Source organism: Diorhabda sublineata, chromosome 2 (genome assembly GCF_026230105.1).
Source record: "Diorhabda sublineata isolate icDioSubl1.1 chromosome 2, icDioSubl1.1, whole genome shotgun sequence".
In the NCBI taxonomy this organism is placed as follows: Eukaryota; Metazoa; Arthropoda; class Insecta; order Coleoptera; family Chrysomelidae; genus Diorhabda; species Diorhabda sublineata.
In genome coordinates, this window is record NC_079475.1 from 9234839 (window position 1) to 9251648 (window position 16810).

At 33.0% G+C, this 16810-nt stretch overlaps 1 protein-coding gene across 2 annotated transcripts; it reads left to right on the forward strand.

The window, feature by feature from the left end:
* Positions 1-3887: 3887 nt before the first annotated feature.
* On the forward strand, positions 3888-16437 carry LOC130440578 (phenoloxidase 1). 2 transcript variants are annotated; one of them, XM_056773830.1, is made up of 11 exons: positions 3888-3978; positions 6893-7018; positions 8850-9045; positions 9108-9331; positions 9385-9587; positions 10007-10259; positions 10323-10487; positions 10549-10677; positions 12786-13107; positions 14203-14441; positions 16131-16437. In XM_056773830.1, exons 2-11 carry the CDS (start codon positions 6908-6910, stop codon positions 16347-16349), a joined length of 2061 nt encoding a protein of 686 aa, XP_056629808.1. In that variant the 5' UTR covers positions 3888-3978; positions 6893-6907; the 3' UTR covers positions 16350-16437. The 2 variants fall into 2 exon arrangements, with proteins under 2 accessions (XP_056629808.1, XP_056629810.1); XM_056773832.1 differs by lacking the exon at positions 3888-3978 and adding an exon at positions 6599-6637.
* Positions 16438-16810: the final 373 nt, after the last annotated feature.

Here is a 16810-nt window from a genome sequence, read left to right on the forward strand (position 1 = left end):
TTTCAATTCTTTCTTGCAAAGAGTAAACCATTTCAGAGAAACAAAATAAATAATGTATCAAATTACACTATCAATAGTGACTACAAATTCTAGTTGACAAACTTTAATAAAAAGTAGAGTTTTTTGTTGTTTGGATTTTTTAAGTAGAATAAATAGCACAGTTAAAAAGATTAAAGAGTTTGAACTGTTGTACAACCCATATTAGTACAGGCAAATGAGGTGAAAGTAAATAATAAGTAAAATTTGTATTCTTAAAAGAAAAATTGTTTATCTCATAAACTAACCACTTTAACCTACAAGTATTATACATTTTTGAAATCAGCTCAAAGAGGAGTATCAAAATTTTACATAAAAGATATGAAAAGTAATTTAAAAAAATAAAGGGGATGCTGCTAGGGGTGAGGGGGTGGCTTTTCCAGTAAGTTTAAATAAGCCATAATGCTTGCCCCTTCCAACATAAATTGACGTGTTTTTGGATTTTTTCTAAATACCAGTATTACAAAAGTTATTAAAGGTGGATACTTTTATCTGAAAAGCACTGTATAAATTATTATTAATTTCAGATCCAACGAAAATGTTTACAAAAGAATTGTGCATTTTACAGCGGCTTAGACGTATTTGTGATAAAAACATTAAATTCTGTATCCTCCCAAAAAAATAACAATTAAAAACATTCTCAGTGAACGTCTATTCTACTTGCTAAACTGTCTAAAAATATACGAATTTTTTTACCCCACACCCTTACATAGAACATACTTGAACGGCGATATCTAGACAATTAAATGTTTACAGCATCCTCTTAAAACTTATGAGCTAGCAGAAGCCGTCATTCAAAGCTGGACAAATTTATCTCAAAATTTGATGGACTCTTTGATCCGGGGTATAGCTAATAGAGTTAGAAGCCTCATTAGTACTAGGGGTGGGCCAAATTACCATATAATTATTGTTTGCAAAATTACGTTTGTCGATTACTAATTCTATAATAAATTTTTGTTACAATAAATTTGGTATTTTATTTGCTTAAATAACAGAGTGTGATTGTTTATATGTTGTGAATAGGTAATGAAGTTACTACAGAAAACATAAGAAGATTGAAATAAGAAAATTTGAGAAGTTAAAAAATAGTTCTTATCGTTAGCACCTGCCAGACACTATATATTCATAGCTTTTCGTTAAATTTTATAGGCAACCAGCCCTACAATTGTGTTTATTGAGTTGCTAGTCTGTAGAATAAAAGGTTATGTAAAAATTATTGTTAATTTCAGATTCAACTTTTATTAATGATAAAAACAAAACATTAAACCGTGATTTGAGATAAAATGAAAATGTTTGCAAAAGAACTGAACACCAGAGTGCATTTTAAAGCGGCGTAAACGTATTTATGATAGAAACATTAAATTCTGTATCCTCCCCAAAAAATCCTACCTATCCCTTCTACAGATTAGATTCCAGGGTTTATCAATACACCGAATGTCAATTTGTTAACACAAATAATGGAAATACGACTAGAAAGTTTGTTTTGGTGTAAGAAGAAATCAATGGGGACAGTACCGGCGGTCGACACATCAATTCGATGTTTTGACTATTCAAAAACGTTTTTGTTTGAAAATTTTCAGCATTTCTTTGCACCAATCGACACGAGATTTTTTTTGAGTGATTATCAACTTTTTGGCAGCTAAATGTTCATAAAATATTGAATGTACGTTAATGGAATTTTTACTCAAGTACGCCTCAATCTGACGCTATGTCACATGACGATATTGCAAGCTCAGTTCACGCACAGCATCCATGTTTTCATGGCGAAATTAATCCTGTAGAGAATTGCGACCATGAATAGATTCTTAATCTTAATCACCAAAAGTGGAAGCGAGTTGATCAGTACACTGTTTTTGGTTTAATCCATATCCATAGAAAATCAAAATGTTCGCGATTTAAGTCCATCTTATGACCAAGTTCAAAAGATCTGTAAAGAACTCAAATATCACTCGTATGACAACACGTTCTGAGTTCTGAGTGTTGCCATATCTCAAAATTGAAAAAAGTGCTTTTCTTTTAAATTGTATCGAAAAGGCTCATTATTTTTGTCGAACAACCGATTCAATATGCATTAGACATGTCAAGAAACAAAATTAAAATAATCCCATGATAGCAGATAGAAGATTTAAAGGAAATTGGCAAGTTTGATGTATATACCCAGTAAAAATTGTCCGACAAGGTTTTTTTCGATAATTATATGATAAAAAGTATTGAATAGAATAAAGTTATCAATGTGGTTATTCATTTTTTTGACAACTTCGTGACAGCTGACAGGCAATCGCCCCATTACCATAATACGCCAATATTGACATTTGTCCGATTCCACCCAAATATCAGACACAAAAAGTTTCATAGGTGTTGTCATAAATGCGTATTTTTTACCGTAAGCAATCAATATAAAAAAATCAGAAAATTTAGAGTCAAATTTTCAAAAAGATGAATTCAATCATTTGCTAAACATAAGTTATGAAATTTGGTAGAGTTTTTTTTTCAGAGATTCACAAGGTATTCATTAATTCAATTTATTTTGAATACCTGCATTTTAAATTTGAAACTTTTGTGTTATGAATATAGATAACTTGAATCCAAGTAAACATAAATAACTTCAACCATCAATAATTCTTATCAGTTAGTTTAGATTGCTACAAACTTGGTTAACAATCACAGAAACCCTGATAATAACGAATTGTGGAAAAATATTGAAATTGTAATCCAAGGAGATAAATTGAAAAGTATCTCGTTCAACAAAGAAAACACAAAAAAAATTATTTGTTTTCCAACGTAATCTCCTTTGAGCTCCAGCAATGTTCAATAAATTCTATAACCTTTTTATAATAAGAAACGTCAAGTATTTCAAATTCTTTGACCATTGAGCCATTTTTTCAAGTCAGGGAACAAAAAATAATCCTAGGGGGCTAAATCAGGAGGATAGGGTGCATAAGGTAGCAATTCAGACTTTATTAATTTATTAGTTTTGGCATTGTATTAACGGATGTGTGAGCTGATGCACTGTCTTCTTCAACACTTTCTTCTTAACAAGACCGTGCCTGCATATGAAACGATCTTTGCCTTCTTTGGAGCCGGTTCTCCCTTTTCAATCCATTGTTTTGATAAACCTCTTATTTATGGTGTAAAGTTATGGACTCACATTTCATCCATAGTTAAGAAACGGAGTAAAACATTGCTAAATACACGATGGAAATATCTCCACGATGCTGTTTTTATTCCATTGAGAGCAAACGCAGCACCCGTATAGTATATGTCTGCGATATACTCAACTTTTTAAAATGTCTACTATGTCTTCTAGCTCGCGCACTTTAAACGTCAAATACTCTTTTGTGCTTTTTTTTTCAACATTTCGGAAGTCGTCGTTATTTCATTTGGTTAATCACTGCTATGGTAGTCTTCGTAGGTTGTGCGGTCTCGTTGAAACTGTGCTACACAATATTTTACTGTTGATTACGAAGGAGCAGTCTCACTACGAGTAGAAGATGGTCAGCTTTCATATTGGTTGGGCTACGGCCTTTCAAATAAAAGGAACTACCGCTTTCTCTATGTCAGGCCAGGTACTTCTAGGGCAGTCCTCTTATAATGGGTGATTACACGAGTCGTTTGTGGCTCTATACGATAAATGTAAATGATAGTGTGAAATATGCAGATGCGAATAACGTATTCAAGATTTAGGTTTCGCTTTCAACAGAAAATAACAAACAATCTGTATATCATGAAATATTTCATAATCATATTTATTTCAAAAGTTGTTTACTTTGAAAACCGCCAACTAACCTGCGTGTTTTGAAGTCTTATTCTGAAAAACCACTTTGATAAGACATCGTTTCCTTATTTTATGTATAAAAGTCCTGAAACATTTTTGTTATTTCGAGTTCTGTCGGCTCTTTTCACAGTGCAATAGTTCCTTGGTTTTCGTGCGAAATTTTACAGGTAAGATAGTTTTCTTTAATATATTATGTTAAATTTATATTTTCAAATTTTCCAAAAATTTAATTCCTTCATCAACAGGTACAAGGAAGCCTTTTTGGTATTTAGCAAATCAAACTTTCGCAACAAATTTCAAACATCCCGTCTTCATTTTGTACTGATTTTTAAATTTCTTCTAAAAATCTTAGTTTTTGGTTCACATTATTGAAGAATTTGTTTTTTTTACAATACTGAACAATAAATGAGAGCATGTTTTTTACAAATTTTTTTATATAATAAATCGTCATGATTTTTGATAAAGAATTAGTTTAAAATGAGGTTTCGATCTATTTCGGTTTTTATATCAAAATATGACTTAACATTCATAGCTTTCCCTTTGAAAATGATTTAATTTATTTCAAATTAAGCTAATGATATCAACTCACCTGTTTTCACTTTGATATGGTGTCAGTTCATTGTATTCTGGATTGCCAAATACGTTCGAACATACCAGAAATAACATCACCGTTTTGTTTGATACGATTTTAAGAATTTCCTGAGTTTAATGAGCGATTTTAGATATCACTACACACAAAATCCATAGAATTGTGTCCAAGTGACCTAGAAGAGATCCACTTCGTTGTTTAAAAACTGTGGAAGAGCACCGACATGCATGAACTGGAAGCTCATTTTCTAGATTGACCAGTCAACCGTGCCAAGCCAAACATTGAACCAAAAGGTGTGTTGGAACCATCATGCTACAACTGTTGCGTGTGGATTTATGTTCGCCCACATGTGAAAACTCATAATGTCATGTCTTGAAAAGTTGGTTTGATCCTTAAACAGAATATCAGCAGCATAATTGGGATTATTTAAAATTCAGTGACAGAGGTAGCAAATATTGATCACGTTGAAAGCGATATGGATACACAAAACTATCTTTTAGAATATTTCAAACTAGCATTTACTTTCCTGGTCCTAATTTCTGGATTTTGGTTCTCCTAATTTGGTATTCTCACATTTCTGGGTCGCACAATAATATACCCTGATTTAGCAAAAGTTCCTGTCTCTTATAAACGAATAGGTGTCTTAATAAACTTATAAAGATTATTTGGATAACGGTGAATACATTTGGAACGCTGTGCAGACATCGTTGTTAACTTAACACAAAAAATCCTTATGATAAAAATTGGTTATTCGTGTTTGTGTATTCAATTTTTAGGTTTGACACAGTATTTGACAACTATTTCAAAGTCCATTTTATATAATAAGTGTGGTCGTTACCAGGAAGTTAAATTAGATTTACAGTCAGAGCTCATTTATTATAACAAATTCAACATCCTGTATATCACACATGTTTATGAGAATAGCAATTTTTTAGATTACTTAGAAAACGCCCTGTATATTTCATTTTCATACTTGCAGATGTTGTTGTGAGTTTTAGTTCTAAAGCAGAGGTATCAAACTCAATTTTGCAGAGGGCCGAATATTAAATTTTGAATTGGTAGGTGGATCAGATTGAAAATTAAAACTGTTTTATTTATTAAATTATATAAGTATATAATATATGGTTGTTAAAAATCATATCAAAGTTATAAAAGATGTTGAGATATTGAGCTCGAGGATCCAGATAATTCTCTTCTTTTGGTTTTGACAAGTTGATTGATGTCAGGTATCATATTCGTTGTAGTTATTTTAAGAATTGATTGGAGATGTAAGTAAGTCTTGTGCGATGTAAGAGCTTCAATCTAATTAAATTTTTCTTTCAAATTACTGTCCGATTGAAGATCTATCATTTGAAAATGAACTGGTGCCTGCGAGGCTTCAAAATTGAATGGATTGTTGAAAATTGGGATTTCAATTTCATTCATTTTGTGAAAGTCTTCAAAACGATTGTTGAATTCCTTAATAAAATTTTACAGAAGTTGAGAATATTCATCAAATTTTTTTTGATTCACTTTGCCAAATGATTTTAAATAAGGGAAATGGTACATAGTTTGATTTTTTACCTGATTTTTCCACAGCTTCAACTTCGTTTCAAAGGCTTAAATAACAGCGGGCTTTATTGATATGGCCCAGGGGCCGGAAGCGGCCCTTGGGCCGTATCTTTACATGAGGTTTTTGAGGTTTGTCTAGCTATTCTTTAATTTTGTACAATTTTTTTATCAATATGTCTTTCATGATTGTAATATTTGTATATAAACAAAAAACGAAATTACTACATATTCTTCAGCAATTTTGATATTTTTAGTTTATTCTTTTAAATCTTATGTGTTTTTAATACAATATTTGTTTTGGTATTATTTTTTTTTCAAAATTAACTTTCAACTAAAAAGAAAATGGAGTCATATTGGTTTATGTAAATTTAGTGGACCATATATTTTATGGGGTTAGCCATCAAGAATTTTCATTTTCTTTGTATTTGGTAGCGAAATAAAAAGTCGTTCTTTCCAAGATCGAATAAGATTATTAATCAATAGTTTCAATTTTGTTATTATAATCTAATTTCATAATAACAGATTTATCTGTTTTTATAATTTTGATCGGTCTATTTAGTTTTAGCTTTAATGTTTTCCATTTTATTTTCAAAATTAGTGAACACGTACCAGATTTAATTTTATTTTAAATTCGTTATTCAGATGATTGGTACTACATTCAATTTTGCGTTGGATATTTGTCACAGGTAATTCTTTTCACTAGAAATATTACTGTAAAATTGGAACTCGAAGATAAAACTTTATTCAATTCATTTGTTCTAAAGACTAGGTAACGTTTGATCCAAAATTTGTTGTATATACATGAAACTTAAGGATCATTTAATAATAAGCTTAATTTACTGATCCTACTTGAAGATTATGTATCTGCTTGGAAAAAATTTCTAAATAAGATACTATTTGTACTTTTCTATTTTTGAACAATATTGAATTTTCTGTTTCAGAATCATCTCATCATTATGAGTAGCGCAAAGAGAAATCTTGTCAAACTCTTTGACAGACCAAAAGAATTGGTTGTTATGCCTAAAGGAGACGACAACACTGTTTTTGATGTACCTAAGGAATACTTGGTAAGAATAATATTTATATTTCTGTAACTATTTTTTTGACAAATCTCATTCTTGATTATTTGTATTGTAGGCTTGAAAATTGAACAAAATGAGTTGATTTACTCTTAACTACTAGTCTATTCCTATTGACGATTTCGAAGGGTTCAGATCTTATTCATTTCGAATTTTCCATTAATAATGAAACGTCTAAGCAAAAAATTGATTATATTAGTGATCTAATTCAAGGTTGTAAGATTTCTTCATTCAGCAAATATCATTCGCACTTCGAATTTCTATCACACCTGGTCGCAACCGATCAATTCAGACTAAATTATAAATACAATCGTTAAAATTAAGTTGAGTGTCCTCTTGTACTTATCTGTGAACTTTTTTATCACAATGTTTTCCTTCTACATTTTCCATTGGTATTTACATCGCGTCTGAAGGTTCCGTCCTTTCATTATTATTGCTACGTTGGGGTATCTCCAGATTTGCATTTCGAATATAGTATAGAGCATCAACAATAGTAGGAAGTACTTTTTTGATTGATCTAGCACAGCCCCAAAGCCAAACCCCAAAAGTTTTCATATATTTTGCATCTAGCTCCTTTGCAACTTTCATCTCAGCATAGCATCTAGAGTCATTTCTACAGTTTTTGGTAGATTATTGGCTCTTTGTAGCTATTGTGTAAGTTATTCCATAGTTGTATCATCTATTATTATGTCAAATTTTATGTTAATCGTATCAGTAGTATATTAAATGTGTTTCGTATGTATGAAACCAAACACCTTCTTTAGTGGCACTCCTACTTTTATTTGTTTAAACTTAAGGTCTTAACTTTCTTGAGATCTATCCGGTTTGGAAGAATTCGTTCCATTTTCTTCACGAGCTCTTCTTACTAGACCCTATCAAATGCTAGTACTATATCCAAGAACAGAGCCGAGCATATTTTTGAATCTTCATAGATTTTTTTTAATTAGATCTGTGATCTTCGAGGTCTGGATATTTTATAACGAGACTGCGCGCCTAGAGGGCCTATTCTCTATCTCTCGCGTGTGTTTTTGAGTGGTATAAGCGCTTTAGTGAAGTCCAAGAGAGCACTGAAGAAGACCAGCGCTCAGGTGACCAAAAACAATAAAATTGTGCGTGCAGATCGTCGAATGAGCATCCGGATGATTACCGAAGCTATAAACGGCGATAAAGAAACGGTTAGAAAAATTTTACACGAGGAATAACACATCTGACCCCTGACATAAAGATCTTGCGTCAAGGGTCTGCTTAGATTAGATGAAATCGGTAAAGCAAAAAACGGCAGCTCCTAAAGGCCCTCGCCAAAGAAAACTTCCAGCACTGCTTCAATCAATGGAAAAACGTATGGAAAGGTGTGTGGCGAGGGGACCTGGTATTTGCTTATTCCTTACCAATTTTTCGATCAAATGACGATCATTTTGTGTGTGGAATTCTTTTGAATGATCATTCGTACGAATGAACCGCAGAGTAAACAGTCTGATGTTACCTTCATTCAATTCAAGTTTCTCCATATATATGATAAAAAAATTCATAAAATTACGTTTCCACTTCACCATAAATTAAAAAAGAAAAAAAATTATCGAAAATAAAAACTTTGAAAAATAAAATTTAGTGATAAAAATTTTTGACGAAAGAGAAATGCTCTAACCCAATGTTCTTTGACTCTAATTTTTCTAAAAAGTTAAAAATTGTGGGTTTAAATATTTATCTATGAATAGAGAAAGGCTAGTGAAGTCTATAATTCCTTCAAATACCATTCACAAGATCGAATAAAAGCTTTTTTAATATTCTCTAAATGATGACCAAATTTGTTCTATTTAAGCCTGAAAAATACAAAAATGTCGGCAATCAAATAGTTTCTCGTTTTGGAGAGGAAGCTTCAGGAGGTAAAATTCCAGTCACAACGATTTCTATACCTCCTTTAGGAGAAATTTTGGAACTAAGGAGAGACGACAATTTTTCTTTATTCATACCTAAACATAGAAAAATTGCTGGTCAACTTATTAACATATATTTAGGTACGAATTCGTTTACTTAAGAATAACGCGTATTATAAAAATATATTCTTCTTTTTTTTTAGGTATGCGTTCTGTTGATGATCTTCTATCAGTGGCTGTATATACCAGAGATCGTGTCAATCCGTATTTATTCAACTACGCCCTTTCTGTTGCTCTTCTACACAGATCGGATACCAAAAATATAGATTTACCTTCTTTCATTAGATCTTTCCCGGACAAGTATGTCGATAGTAAAATTACTTCCCAAGCTAGAGAAGAAGCCAATCTGGTACCGACTGGTTCAAGGGTAAATTCTTATCCATTGATATTGTATTTATTATATCATTATTAAATTTTTAGACACCAATTGAAATTCCAAAGGATTTCACTGCTTCAAACTTAGAACCTGAACATGTTTTGGCTTACTTCAGGGAAGATTTAGGTATCAATCTTCATCATTGGCACTGGCATTTAGTTTACCCATTTGAAGCTGCACTAGAAGTTGTTAACAAAAACAGAAGAGGAGAACTTTTCTACTACATGCATCAGCAAATTATGGCAAGGTAAATAGAATCTACTTTTAACTAATTTCTGAGCTCTAGCCAAAAGAACCCAAACCTCCCAACGTTCGGGTGATTTGGGTACCTCTGTGGGAGGTTTACCCACAGAGGAGAAACCCGAACGAGGTTTGTTATACCACTCTGAAGAGACGTAATAACGTCGAAACCCCTAATTGCAACCGAAAACCATTGGGGATGTTGATATCGACAAAAAGGTCGATTGGAATCAAGCTCTTCAGAGAAGATGTAATTCAATTTCGTCGAGGCATTAGCCAGGGAAGTATTTGTTTTCTCCTTTGAAGAACACCGGAATATATTTTCGAAATATCGAATTTCGGAATTATTCCAATTCAAATTACTCCCAATACAACTGTAAATCCTTCGAAAAGTTTTTTGATCATAAAAACAGGTATTTTTTCCAGGTATAACTTCGAGAGGCTTTGTACTGGATTGAAACGAGTTGAAAGATTCATCGATTGGCGCAAAGCTATCCCGGAAGCCTATTTCCCAAAGCTCGACAGCGCAGTATCAAGCAGATCATATCCTGCTCGTGTTGCTAATCAAAAATTATCGAACCTCAAGAGAGAATTAGATCAAATTGTTCAAGATGTCGATGATTTGGAAAGATGGAGAGACAGAATTCTTGAGTGTATCCATTCTAGAAGAGTTACCAATGTAAGAATTGATTCAATAAAAGATTGAATGACATCTAACAAATTTTTTTCTAAAATTTTTCAGCCTGATGGTACTACAACAGAGTTGACAGAATTTGAAGGTATTGATGTATTGGGAAACATGATCGAATCTAGTATTTTATCACCAAATAGGGATCTGTATGGAGATTTACACAATATGGGACATGTATTCCTCTCTTACATCCACGATCCTGACCATAGACATCTTGTAAGTATAATTTGAATTAAATTGATTTCAGTATAAATTTTTAATGTCATGGTTTTCGCAGGAATCTTTTGGTGTAATTGGAGATTCAGCAACTGCTATGCGTGATCCAATTTTCTACAGATGGCATGCTTACATTGATTATATCTTCCAGCAATTCAAGTCTATATTACCAAGATATACAAGCGAGCAGGTAAATAGATTTAGAATAATACTCTACTAGTATTGCATCTTTTATTGTTTTCATACACATCTTTTAGTCTTAGTTAACAGGTCAAAACCTTTATAAGTAAGACCAGACATTTCGTACTATGCAGTACAAATACTACAAAGAAACTAGAAGGTCGAATAACAGGCTACGCGGGCGAAGATAAAATACAAGTAGAGCCTCTGATTTTGTGGAATGGTAAACTGCTACTGTCAAGTTCTCATTAACACCCAGAAGAAAATCCTAGAGATTTACTTAGCATAAAAGCCTTGCTTCAAAGCCTGCGGCACTTGAAAGATTTTCCAATTCTAGGGAACCTCCATGGACTAGTGTGACCAAGGGGACTACAATAGGATCTACGAGGCCTTCTTATTTTTAATATTCATCTACGTTTTTGTTACTGTTTTTATGAGATTCAATTTTTTAAATTTTCAAAGTTATTTTATATCCAATACCCATATGGTTTATATTATAACACAATTATCTTGGTCCAGGTCTTCAATTACTACTGTTTGTATTTCACTTTCATGCATTCGATTCAATACAAATATTAAGTAATAAGAATCAGTCTTCATTTATCCAGGATGAAAGCTTCTTAAAGCTTGACTTATTTTCTATAATCTCCTAACATAAACTGGTAAATTCCATCTCTTCTGTAATCTTTCATTTAGTATTCGAAATCGCTTCTTATAAAATTGAAATGCTGCAATTACAGCAATTATTGTTTTCATCTCTAATCCAAGTGTTTTATATCTCTACTTCTAAGGGTTGTGCTGATTGAAATTTTTACTCGGTCTTGCATGTATTAACTTAAGAAAAGACAGACTGATCAAAGCAAGTTACTTCTGAATAAAGTGCTATTTCTTTCTAATGGTCTCCAGGTGAGTTCAGTTAATAACTTACTTGGTATTCCACCCTGAATAACTAAGGGTGAAATACGTTGACCACGAATTCAAGGAAGACACTCAACGTAATACGGTGACCTCCATGGAAAATTGAATATTTGGGCTCGTATTTAAAGGAAACTTTCTTTAGGATCATAAAGTCCTTTCAAAGCACAAACTTAAAAGATGATGCATCAAATTAACAGATGATTCACTAAAGATGAATGAATTCGATCGAAGACTTCTGACATTCAATGCCAAAGAAATCATTCTTCAATAGATACGGATTGAAGTATCATCCTCATATAGACCATGACCAAAAGTGTTACTGGAGATTGGAAAAATTTAATCTATGGTTATGAAACTGAGACTAAAAAATAAACAGACTCACCCTGCTCTAATAAGACCCATCAATCAAAGTCAAACATCAAGGTATTGGTGATCATGTGCTATGATTGAGGCAATAGCAATTCGTTCCAAAGGGAAACTTTAAATTAGTTTTGATTACCTAGAGAATAACCGTTATAAGTTAGAGAAAGTAATGCATCAACTGATTAACCAACTTCTTAAAAACACAACGTGGTTTGAAGCGCAAACTTAACAAGATGGAGTCCCAAATATTCACAATGGAAACTCGCGACAACCAAATTTGATTATAGACTTCCAAAGCACTGCCATAAAATCGCGCTTCAATTAATACAGAATTTGAAGATCATCTTTCATACATCATAGCCGAAATTGTAAATGAAGATGAAAGTTTGATATATGTCTATGAGCTCAGTACAATCAGAGCTCGTAAATTATAAATCTTAGATGATAAACCATCCGCATTATTTTCCATTATGACAATATCTATTACTACAAGTTTTTAGTAGGTAAAAATTTTTCCATTTTCCACCAAATTCCGCTCCAACCGACTCTTGCAAAAATGCTTCCATTCAACGTTAGGATAACTGCATTGGCATTCAAGGACCATACTATGAAGAAATTACCTCCTTATTATGTTTTTAACAAGATAATGGTTTTATGATACCTCCTACGATACCAGGAAGGTTTATACAACAATTGAATCAAATTTTTTCTTTGTTATTGTCCTCACTACTGAAGTTGATTTTTTCCTGTTATACATTCAATTCTTCTCATTTCTATTGCTTTTCATTCACTTTAATCCATGTCTCGGTTTCTATATTTTTATATTTTATATTCAAGTTGAACTACCCAGGAGTCACTGTTGAAAGCATCAATGTAGAATCAGGAAAGGCTCGTAATACTTTTAACACTTTCTGGCAAGAATCCGACGTGGACCTATCGAGAGGAATGGACTTCCAACCACGTGGTGCTGTATTTGTGAGATTTACCCATCTTAATCATCAGCCTTTCAACTACCGAATCACAGTAAACAACAGCGGTAAAGCCAGACAGGGAACTTGTAGGATATTTATGGCGCCTAAATTCGACGAGAGGGGTAACCCATGGTTGTTCAAAGACCAAAGGCACATGTTTATTGAATTAGATAGATTCAGAGTTGATCGTAAGTACTTTTTCGATATTTCGATATTTAAAATAAAAATTAACCTTCTGGTTAATGTGTGATATTAAGCAAACTAAAGGATCATGTGAGCAATATAGAAATTACTCGTTTATCTCAAAAAACAGTTGATCTTCAAATATCTAATCTACCTAATACTCAATAGATTTCAAGTAACTCTAAAGAAAACTATGATCAGAAAAATAGAGATCTTTGTACCTGAAATTGATTAGTTAATCACAACTCAATGAAAACAGGAGTGAAGTTTCCGAAAAGTTCTCATCTGTTACAAAAACAGCTGATCTTTCAGTACCCTGAATAACATTGTAAAGACGTAAAGAGGATTTTTCAAGTACTCAAAAATTCTTAGTTGAAATCAGAGCTCAATGATCTGATCAAACATCTAGATTCATTTAATTAGATACGTCGTCTCTTACAAAAACAGCTGATCTTCCAGGATCTAAACTACCTAATACCCAACAGATCTCAAGTAACTCATGGAAAACTATGAACAGAAAAATAGAGCGAATTCAGATATAATCAGAGATATCGATGAATCTAAAATGAAGTCTGCATAATAAGTTCAAGATTGAACAATACCAAATGATTGGCTCATCCAAATCAAACATTTTTTCTACCTAATGAAAATAAAATTCTTAGAAAAAATCAGGTGGTATACGGCTGTGTAACTGTACCTGTACCGATACAGGGTCTAGAATTAATCAAATTTTTTCGATAAAAATATGGGCGCTATAAGTAGAAGTAATTCCACCAAGAAGAAATATTGAAAATGAAATCAAGGAAAAATGAATACCAAATGGTTCTTATTTAGAAAAGAGCCTTAAACACTAAGTGGAAGAAAATATAAAAATAAAAACTTCGTGGAAATTTTGTTGAGATTTTTTTTGGATTCATTTCATTTTCAAGCCATTATGATAAAAACATCCAACAGTTTCATCAAGCTATTTTATTTTTGACATGTTTTGACTTTAAAATGTTTTCGTTCGTTGAATAGTCATTTTTTTTTGAAATGGTGGAACCATTCTCATTGATAACCATAGATATATTATACAAATATAAATTTACGTTTGATTACAGTGAAACAAGGTCAAAATACAATAATCCGTGCTTCAACTCAATCTTCTGTAACGATTCCATTTGAAAGGACCTTCCGCGATTTGGATACCAACAGACCAGAAGGCGGTGGTAATTTGGAACAATTCAACTTCTGCGGATGTGGCTGGCCGCAGCATATGTTAATTCCAAAAGGAAATACTGAAAACCCTGGATTCCGATGTGAATTGTTCGTTATGATTTCTAATTATGCAGATGACGGAGTAAGTATTAGAAACATGGAAACTGGTTCTCCACCTTGGGTTATTTGTTCTCCAATTTCAGTTTACTCAAACTATTGTATGAGAAAGATTCTGGCTCTGCTTGAAAAATTTTAACCATACGGGTTCGGGTCCATCACTCTTGCCATATTTTCGGCAGGTTCTCGTATTATTCTCCTTAAAGACTCCAAGAGCCTGAGACTTGTTAGCGTAATTTTTAACTTTCAAAAAAACTATAAAAAGCATGGTTAAGTCTGGTTATCTGACCGGCCAGTGCGAATTTCCAATACGAGTAATTTTGTAAACCTTAAATCCTTCCTTAAATATCGATTGTAGCTCAAGAAGTGTGTGCCCTTCCACTACATAAAGAAATTGAAATACATGCTTCAATCTCAAATTTTAGCTCACAGCGTTGTTAAGAAAATGTTTTGATGTCTTCTCTAGCATAAATAGCACATCATGCAGTAACTTTGAGCGGGTGTAATGGTTTCTTGTGGATGATTTTCGGTATTCCAGATACGATTATTAGCCGCTGAATGGAAATAATTTTCCTCTTTGTTGAAATTCAGGATGGCTTAAGCCTAGGTTAAACACCTTTGGGAGTCAACAGCAACAGCTCACACACTCTCTGTACTTTTTGAGGAAACATCCTCAAATCTTTTGTGAAAATTCTGCTTAAAGACCGTCCAATGCCCAATTGAGTGACACGTCGACTGGCCGAAGTTCCAGCCTCCTTTTGAGCAACAGCAGCGATATTCCGGCTGGTCAGAGGCCCAAAAACCTTGGGAAAATCTCCTCTTTCTCCAGTATCTTTAAGGCGGTTGATAAAACGACGCAATTTTTGTTCAGTTGGTGTCGACCAGGAAATCTGCGACCAATTGTTGCACAAAATTGAAGACAATTATTCAGGGTTTTTGCGAAGTAAACCAATTCATGGTTTGTATTTTTATTCGCTCCATAGATGTCAAATCCGATTTGACACAAGCTGATATGCTGATATTTGAAAAAATTGTAGGGTTTTCCAATGTAAGGAAACATCTTCTAATCTTTTGTCCAAATTCTGCAAGAATTGTCGATAATGATCATTCGAGTGGCATGTCGATTGGTCGATGGTCCGGGCTCCTTTTGAGCAAGGAATATTCTCAGCAAAACGGCTGGTCAGAGGGCGACCAACCTTGGGAAAATCTCCTGTCGCAGTGTTTGTCTAATTGGTGTCGAACGACCAGGAAATCTGCGACAAATTGTTGCACAAAATTGGAGACAATTATTCAGGGTTTTTGGAAGTAAACCAATTCATGGCTTGTGTTTATGTTCGTTTTTTAAATGTCAAAACTGATTTGACACCATGCCGCCATTTGAAGTTGAAGGGTTTTCCAATAGTACGTTTACTTTTGTCCTGTTATTATCCTTTTGTACCCAAAAAATTTTTCATACAATAAAAATTAAAATAAAAAATCATGGCTACTAACTAAATAGTATTTCCAGTTTTTACCAGTTCTTCCAGGATGTTTGATGGGTCTTTGGTAAATGACAAAATGGCGTTATCTTTTTTCTTTAGTTTCATTAATAATTTTGTTGTTTGATATTTGTGCAGGTGCGATTTTTTCTTTTCAGGCCCCAAATATTGTTTTTTTTTACTATATTACATCATGAATTGATGAAAAAATAATTTGGTGTATTATATTTTCGCAGGTCAATCAAGATCTTACTGGTATTTGCAACGATGCTGATAGTTTCTGCGGTGTTAAGGATAGACTTTATCCTGACCGTCGTTCTATGGGTTTTCCATTCGACCGAGAGCCCAGACAAGGTGTGGACACTTTACAGCAATTCCTTACTCCCAACATGAGATTTCAAGACGTTGTAATAAAATTTTCCGGCAAAACTTTAAGACCAAGACAAACAACATAATTAACAGGGCTATGATGATAATGATTGTACTTATAATGACGTTCTATGATGTAATTTCGAATCAAATAAACTTTATTTCATGATAAAATTTGATTTTTCTTTTCTAACGATGAGAAAATTACAGAAACGAAGGAAAATATGAAGGAAATACCGATATTCATACCAAGTTATCGTCAGAGACTGAAGACAAACTGAAATCTAATAACCTGTTTTATCATGTATTTTCCCACCAATAAACCTTCTCCCATGAAAATTAATCCCGTTGGCGAGTATTAATTTTCGCGGGAGAAGGTTTATTGGTGTCAAATCAACTTTGTTATCGAAACGCGCATCAGGCAGAGTAATTGTGAATATTAGGAACTCACTAATTTGGCATTTTCTAGATCAATCAATTTATCGAGGTTTTACCAGTAATTGAATTTACTGACTTCCGGTTCGGTTTTTTGACTTGGTTTAATAAA

What these genes read in the sequence shown, in the direction of transcription:
- LOC130440578 (XM_056773830.1), top strand. Translation starts at nt 6,908, where the DNA reads ATGAGTAGCGCAAAGAGAAATCTTGTCAAACTCTTTGACAGACCAAAA. An exon ending in AGATAGATTCAGAGTTGATC is followed by an intron (nt 13,108 to 14,202) that starts GTAAGTACTTTT and finishes GTTTGATTACAG; the next exon opens with TGAAACAAGGTCAAAATACA. An exon ending in CTAATTATGCAGATGACGGA is followed by an intron (nt 14,442 to 16,130) that starts GTAAGTATTAGA and finishes ATATTTTCGCAG; the next exon opens with GTCAATCAAGATCTTACTGG.